General features: G+C 40.2%; 1 protein-coding gene across 4 annotated transcripts in view; it reads left to right on the top strand.

The window, feature by feature from the left end:
* The first annotated feature begins 1,667 nt into the window (after positions 1–1,667).
* sap30bp (SAP30 binding protein) overlaps positions 1,668–8,773 on the top strand; it is a 43,471-nt gene continuing 36,365 nt past the window's right edge. For all 4 annotated transcript variants that reach the window (XM_020460837.2, XM_020460836.2, XM_020460835.2 and 1 more), the window contains exon 1: positions 1,668–1,798. In XM_020460837.2, the coding sequence (XP_020316426.1) occupies positions 1,705–1,798 (94 nt within the window). In that variant the 5' untranslated portion in view covers positions 1,668–1,704. The remainder of the gene's footprint in view (positions 1,799–8,773) is intronic.

Genomic DNA, 8,773 nt, shown 5'->3' with positions numbered 1-8,773 from the left:
AGTTGGTCAGGATGACGTCTATGAGGGTGCCCTTGTTTACAGAGTTAGGGTTGTACCTGGTGGGTTCCTTGATGATTTGTGTGAGATTGAGGGCATCTAGCTTAGATTGTAGGACTGGCGGGGTGTTAAGCATATCCCAGTTTAGGTCACCTAACAGAACAAACTCTGAAGCTAGATGGGGGGCGATCAATTCACAAATGGTGTCCAGGGCACAGCTGGGAGCTGAGGGGGGTCGGTAGCAGGCGGCAACCGTGAGAGACTTGTTTCTGGAGAGAGTAATTTTCAAAATTAGTAGTTCGAACTGTTTGGGTATGGACCTGGAAAGTATGACATTACTTTGCAGGCTATCTCTGCAGTAAACTGCAACTCCTCCCCCTTTGGCAGTTCTATCTTGACGGAAGATGTTATAGTTGGGTATGGAAATCTCTGAATTTTTGGTGGCCTTCCTGAGCCAGGATTCAGACACAGCAAGGACATCAGGGTTAGCAGAGTGTGCTAAAGCAGTGAGTAAGACAAACTTAGGGAGGAGGCTTCTGATGTTGACATGCATGAAACCAAGGCTTTTTCGAACACAGAAGTCAACAAATGAGGGTGCCTGGGGACATGCAGGGCCTGGGTTTACCTCCACATCACCCGCGGAACAGAGAAGGAGTAGTATGAGGGTGCGGCTAAAGGCTATCAAAACTGGTCGCCTAGAGCGTTGGGGACAGAGAATAAGAGGAGCAGGTTTCTGGGCATGGTAGAATATATTCAGGGCATAATGCGCAGACAGGGGTATGGTGGGGTGCGGGTACAGCGGAGGTAAGCCCAGGCACTGGGTGATGATGAGAGAGGTTGTATCTCTGGACATGCTGGTAGTAATGGGTGAGGTCACCGCATGTGTGGGAGGTGGGACAAAGGAGTTATCAGGGGTATGAAGAGTGGAACTAGGGGCTCCATTGTGAACTAAAACAATGATAACTAACCTGAACAACAGTATACAAGGCATATTGACATTTGAGAGAGACATACAGCGAGGCATACAGTAATCACAGGTGTTGAATTGGGAAAGCTAGCTAAAACAGTAGGTGAGACAACAGCTAATCAGCTAGCACAACAACAGCAGGTAAAATGGCGTAGACTAGGCAACCCCACCAACCGATCAACAGAGGGCGCTTCAATAAACTTGGAGACGGCTGAGGCAGCCATTTTGTATACAGCAGCCTACTGAACACATGTAAACTAAACAAGTCACCCAAACTCACAACCTACCACCACACCTCAATCACAAAGAGCTCAGTGCAGCGGAGTCCTGTGGGTTTAATGATCCCGGATGAGCCCCAATTATAGGAGTTGTAGCAGGGTGTTGCGTTCCCTACTCCAAGAGGCGTATGTAACATTATTCTATGATATAATGGTGGTCTGCAAACAAACGTTTAAAGTGCATGCCGCCACCTACTGTGCTGGAGTGTGTGGTCAATCATAGTTTACAACATTAGCTCCACATTTCTAAATTATCCTATTTAACTCAGTGTTTCCGAGAAACTAAAAAGAGCTCTACTACCTGGCGGAGCGTCGTACATTACGCCATTAATTTTCATAATAGGATTCGTAACTACGTCTTTTATAATATCTCTGACTACATTTCCCAGAGAGCCGAATATGCATACCCTTTTCAAAAAACGACGCTGAAAGTGACGTCTTTGTTGTGCGACCTGTGGAGAAATGGCGAGCGGCAAAAAGAGTGCACTTCTCTCCTCTTTGGCGGATTATGGAGACGATTCAGAGGCAGATTCCGACCCAGAGGTAGAAGAAACAGGTAGATACTTTGCTTAACTACTGATACTGATTGCATAGAAATTAGAATTTCGGCCCCAAATCTGTTGTAACTGAGACGAAAGTGGGTAACCGGAAATCGCTTTGTGTAGTTCAACAATGTTGTTGGCTAGCTTGTAACAGTAATGTTAGCTAGCTAAAGATAAATACTATATTGAGGTGTTAACTTTAACGTTACTGTTCTAACTAACTTTGTCCCCAGCACGGTAAACAAACACTGAATTGTCATCGTTATCTAGAAAATGGCGTTGTGTGAGCCTGTACTGAATATACTTTATAAAACGTAAGGCAAACGTTAGCTAGTTTTGCGTGGATGGAGGGGCATGTCAAGATGCCATCATCACCGGCTACGGTAGTATCTGAATCATATACATATAATTATGTTTCTATGATCTGAACTCTAACTGCACACTTGTTGCTAGATCACAAAATACGGAAACGTGCTGTACCCATAGAGAACCTATTAATACCCGTTAATAGCTCCAGAATTGGGTAAAATTGCAGTCATATTGGTCAGGGAGAAATCCAAACCAGTCTAATTGGAATGAATGACAGTAGAGGCATACTCCTGATTTTACTTATGCAGAAATATACAAGTAAGGCATGTGAACCTAAAATATTATATATGGGTTTTTATACACATTTTCTGAATTACGACTAATGTAAACAGACCATGAATGTCGAAATGTTAGTTTTCTTGGAGATCTGTGTTATTATGAGATACAATATCAGTACTTGTTGCATTTACAACTTGTCTAAGTCTTATCAACTGATTTCAGCAAGTATATGGCTGTGGATTGACTGCATTGTTTGAATGGAATATTGGCAGTAACGTTTTAACAATTTATGTAATCATTCCTGTAAAACAGTGTAGGCTAGCCAGACAATCTTATCACAGCACTGGCAAATCATGGTTGACCAACAGGGCTTTGAAACTAAGTTTTTGGTCCACCAGCCACTGTGGCAGGTGGATTAAGAAATCTACCAGCCACTCAGATTTTTTTACCAACCATGAAGGTCAATTTGGAAAATTTCAAGAACTTCAAGAAGTTTCTTTAAGTGCAGTCACAAAAACCATCATCTCTATGATGAAACTGGCTCTCATGAGGACCGCTACAGGAAAGGAAGACCCAGAGTTAACTCTGCTGCAGAGGATACATTCATTAGAGTTAACTGCACCTCAGATTGTTGCCCAAATCTCAACATCAACTGTTCAGAGGAGACTGTGAATCAGGCCTTCATGGTCGAATTGCTGCAAAGAAACCACTACTAAAAAGACACAAATAATAAGAAGAGACTTGCTTGGGCCAAGAAACATGAGCAATGGACATTAGACCAGTGGAAAACTGTCCTTTGGTCTGGTGAGTCCAAATTTGAGATTTTTGTTTCCAACTGCCATGTCTTTGTGAGACGCAGAGTAGGTGAACGGATAATCTCTGCATGTGTGGTTCCCACCGTGAAGCATGGAGGAGGAGGGGGTGCTTTGCTGGTGACACTGTCTGTGATTTATTTCAAATTCAAGGCACACTTAACCAGCATGGCTACCACAGCATTCTGCAGCAATACACCATCCCATCTGGTTTGCGCTTTGTGGGACTATCATTTGTTTTTCAACAGGACAATGACCCAACACACCCCAGGCTGTGTAAGGGCTATTTGACCAAGAAGGACAGTGATGGAGTGCTGCATCAGATGACCTGGCCTCCACAATCACCTGACATCATCTCAATTGAGATAGTTTGGGATGAGTTGGACCGCAGAGTGAAGGAAAAGCAGCCAACAAGTGCTCAGTATTTGTGGGAACACCTTCAAGACTGTTGGAAAAGCATTCCAGGTGAAGCTTGTTGAGAGAATGCCAAGAGTGTGCAAGGCTGTCAAGGCAAAGGGTGGCACTTTGAAGAGCCTCAAATATAAAATATATTTTTGATTCAACACTTTTGTGAATACTACATGATTCCATGTGTTATTTCATAGTTTTAATGTCTTAACTATTATGGGGCAGCAGGGTAGCCTAGTGGTTAGAGTGTTGGACTAGTTACCGAAAGGTTGCAAGTTCAAATCCCCGAGCTGACAAGGTACAAATCTGTCGTTCTGCCCCTGAACAGGCAGTTAACCCACTGTTCCTAGGCCGTCAATGAAAATAAGAATTTGTTCTTAACTGACTTGCCTAGTTAAATAAAGGTAAAATATATATATATATATATTTTTGGGGGGAAAATAGTAAAAAATTAAGAAAAACCCTTGAATGAGTAGGTGTGTCAACTTTTGACTGGTACTGTATATATCTAGGTGGTTAGAGCCCTGAATGCTGATTGGCTGACAGCCGTGGTATATCAGACTGTATACCACGGGTATGACAAGTTATTTTTACTGCTCTAATTACATTGGTAACCAGTTTATAATAGCAATAAGTCACCTCTGGTAGAGGTCGACCGATTATGATTTTTCAACACCGATAATTGGAGGACCAACAAAAGCCGATACCGATTAATCTGAAGTTTTTGTGTTTTTTAAAATTTAATTTACATTTATCTAATTACTTTAATGTTTGTAATAATGACAATTACATCAATACTGAATTAACCCTTTTATTTTAACTTAATATAATACAATATAATACATAACATCTATTTTGTCTCAAATAAATAATGAAACATGTTCAATTTGGTTTAAATAATGCAAAAACAAAGTGTTGGAGAAGAAAGTAAAAGTGCAATATGTGCCATGTAAGAAAGCTAACCTTTAAGTTCCTTGCTCAGAACATGAGAATATGAGAATATATGAAAGCTGGTGGTTCCTTTTAACATGAGTCTTCAATATTCCCAGGTAAGAAGTTTTAGGTTGTAGTTATTATAGGAATTATAGGACTATTTCTCTCTATACCATTTGTATTTCATATACCTTTTGACTATTGGATGTTCTTATAGGCACTATAGTATTGCCAGCCTAATCTCGGGAGTTGATAGGCTTGAAGTCATGAACTTGCTTGAAGAGCTACTGGCAAATGCAGGAATGTGCTGTTTGAATGAATGCTTACGAGCCTGCTGCTTTCTACCGCCACTCAGTCAGACTGCTATATCAAATCAAATCAGCAGGTTTAATAAAATATATTTGTGTATAGATTTTAAGAAAGGCATTGATGTTTATGGTTAGCTACATTAATGCAACGACAGCGCTTTTTTTTCGCGAATGCACTTGTCAAATCATCACCTGTTTGTCGAAGTAGTCTGTGATTCAATGACAAATTAACAGGCACCGCATTGATTATATGCAACGCAGGTCAAGCTAGATAACTACACATGGTTGATGATATTACTAGTTTAACTAGTGATTATGATACGATTTTAATGCTAGCTAGCAACTTACCTTGGCTCCTTGCTGCACTCGCATAACAGGTGGTCAGCCCGCCACGCAGTCTCCTCGTGGAGTGCAATGTAATCGGCCATAATCTGGGTCCAAAAATGCCGATTACCGATTGTTTTGAAAACTTGAAATCGGTCGACCTCTAACCTCGGGGGTTTGTGATATATGGCCAATATACCAGGGCTAAGGGCCTTATTGCTTAAATATATCCCACCTCTCTCATCAACACTGCCTGGCTGGGGAGCTGTGCGCACTGTGATTCAAGTGAAGAAATGTTTAGAAGCGCTGCGCATATAAAAGTTGTCTAATTTACTCAAGTCTACTAAAGTGATCCTTTGTCCTCATGTTTCTTGGCTATTGACATTGTTTTGTTCGCAAGCTAGGTTGTTTTGCAATATCTGTGTATTCTTCTGCGAAGACACATTGGCTACTAGTCATATTCTCATATCTCACAGCCCGGCACACTGACTGACGACTCCAGTGGTTCGAGTGCCCTTTTAGCTACGGTAACCTGTTGGCCTTAAAGGGGCAGCTGAACATTTTGTCTCATCTGTGATTTTTTGGGGGGGGTTTAAATACTCTGGTCACAAACATATTTATGAAATTGAGCAATTTACCGCATCACTTATTACTAGTAATACATCTACCTGGCCACCCCACATAGCCTGGTTCCTCTCTAGGTTTCTTCCTAGGTTTTGGCCTTTCTAGGGAGTTTTTCCTAGCCACTGTGCTTCTACACCTGCATTGCTTGCTGTTTGGGGTTTTAGGCTGGGTTTCTGTACAGCACTTTGAGATATCAGCTGATATACGAAGGGCTATATAAATAAATTTGATTTGATCTATTGTTTGAGAAACATTACAAAGCATGCTCATTTGTTTTTTGTATCTTCTATATACCACCCCTACCTTGTTACAACACAACTGATACGCTCAGACGCGTTAATAAGAAGGAAAGACATTCTAGAAATGAACTTTTAACAAGGCATTCCAGGTGGTCACCCCATGAAGAGAGAATGCCAAGAGTGTGCAAAGCTGTCAAGGCAAAGGGTGGCTATTTTGAAGAATCTTGTATAAAATATATTTTTTATTTGTTTAACACTTTTTTTTGGGGTTACTACATGATTCCATATGTGTTATTTCATAGTTTGGATGTCCTTACTATTATTCTACAATGTATAAAATAGTACAAAATTAAGAAAAAATCCTTGAATGAGTAGGTTTCCAAACTTTTGACTGGTACTGTGTATGTTTGTGTATATATTAGGGTTGAAACGGTACGTGTATTCGTATTTGAACTGTTCGGTACAGGGTGCACTGTTCGGTATGCACTGTTAACTGAACAATACATTAATCATATTATAGCTAGGAAAATATATAATTGTAAAAATATATATTATTGCGTAAATCAATGGCGTATAAATTGATGTGGGAAAAATATCCACATAGTAATAAAGTTGTTATAGTTGTCTGTAGCTCATTGGTTACTTTACTCCAGCGAGAACAGAGCTGAGAGACCGTCGTAGCAGCAATTAGCTTATAGTTCTGTTATACTCAGACACTATTTTAACAGTTTTGGAAACTTTAGAGTGTTTTCTATCCAAATCTACCAGTTATATGCATAGGCTGTTTAATTTGGCCATGCTTTTCATCCAAAATTCCGAATGCAGCCCTCTACCCTAGAGAGGTTAAACAATTTAAAGGCAATGCTACCAAATACTAATGGAGTGTACGTAAACTTCTGACCCACTGGGAATGTGATGAAGGAAATTAAATCTGAAATAAATCATTCTTTCTACAATTTTTCTGACATTTTATATTCTTAAAATAAAATAACTGACCTAAAACTGGGAATTTTTACTAGGATTAAATGTCAGGAATTGTGAAAAACTGAGTTTAAATGTATTTGGCTATGTCAACTTCCGACTTCAACTTATATATTTAAAAAAAATAAAAAAATGTTTTAATAAGCTATGAAACAAAAATACAGTAACACAAACTAGTGCAGAATTTATTTTGCCATAAATGTGTACATGACTTCTAAATATTTTTATTCGCAAATGCAAGTGAAATGCTTGTACTGTGGAACCCTGACCACCCACCAACATGGCATCTTACACGGCAATTCCAAAATCTATGCTCATTTGGCGGGTGTTCATTTTAGGCATTGTTGACAAACTCCCTGACCAACATGGCTGACCATTATTGGGTTAATGTCCATTCTAGTATTTGAATTCCTAATTCTATGGTGGCAGGTTTACAAGTCAGAATGTTCAATAAATGCTAATTTGAAGGTATACTTATCTATACAACTAAATTGAATGTACCGGTTGTCCGCTATGTTTGTCCTTATGCCGTTTGGAAATTTTGGGCAAAATATTGACAGGTTATTGTTAAACAGAGTTTTCAAAGCGTCTGTTTTTGTGCATGGCTCTCACTGTTAATTTGTCCATCACCTGGCGCATGCAATATTGAAACTTGCTGACAAGACTACGTCGACGAGTGGATAAAACGCCTCTACCCTCTGTTCTCTTGACATGTGCAATCACTGGAGAATAAACTGGACGAGCTAGCTACGTGATCTGAAGAACTGAGTGGCTGAACAAGGACGAGGGAATCTCTGTTAATAGGTGGTGTGCGATCTCTAATATTAAGGTGGTCTCGAGGTTCTGCTCACCTGAGTTAGAATACCTTATGATACGCTGTAGACCATACTACACTGAACAAAAATATAAATGCAACATGCAACAATTTCAAAGATTTTACTGAGTTCATAAGGAAATCGGTCAATTTAAATAAATGTATTAGTCCCTAATCGATTGATTTCACATGACTGAGAATACTGATATGTATCTGTTGGTCACATATACCTTAAAAAAAACAGTAGTAGGGGTGTGAATCAGAATCAGTATCTGGTGTGACAAACATTTGCCTCATGCAGCATGACACATTTCCTTCACGTAGAGTTGATCAGGCTGTTGATTGTGGCCTGGGGAACGTTGTCCCACTACTCTTCAATGGCTGTGCAAAGTTGTTGGATATTGGCGGGAACTGGACCACTCTGTCAATCCAGAGCATCCCAAACATGCTCAATGTTTATATGTCTGAGTATGCAGGCTATGGAAGAACTGGGATATTTTCAGCTTCCAGGAATGGTGTACTTAACCATCAAGGCCCAGGGGGGTGTGGTATATGACCAAAATAGGGTTGTTCTTGTGCACACCACGGAGTGCCTGGATACTGCCCTTAGCCGTGGTATAGGCCTTATGCCACAAACCCCCGAGGTGCCTTATTGCTTTTATAAACCGGTTGCCAACAGTAAGGCAATTAAGGACATTTTAAATGAAATGTTTTTATGAATAACTTATGACAATACATTGCAGTTGGTCCAGAACAAAGCAGCACGTATCACACTTAAATGTAGACGGAGGAAAAGTGTCAGTCTCTCCTGGGTCAAAGTTGGGAAGAGATTGACTGCATCACTATTGATTGATTGTACTTCTTTGTGTGAAGTATTGATGCGTTGAAGGTACCAAACTGTAAGCCAAGGCAACAGCTACTCTTCCTGGCGTCCAGCAACATTCTGGCAGTTAGATAC

Source organism: Oncorhynchus kisutch, linkage group LG25, assembly GCF_002021735.2.
Source record: "Oncorhynchus kisutch isolate 150728-3 linkage group LG25, Okis_V2, whole genome shotgun sequence".
NCBI lineage: Eukaryota > Metazoa > Chordata > Actinopteri > Salmoniformes > Salmonidae > Oncorhynchus > Oncorhynchus kisutch.
The sequence above is the reverse complement of the archived record's forward strand: the minus strand, read 5'-3'. Positions and strand labels throughout refer to the sequence as shown.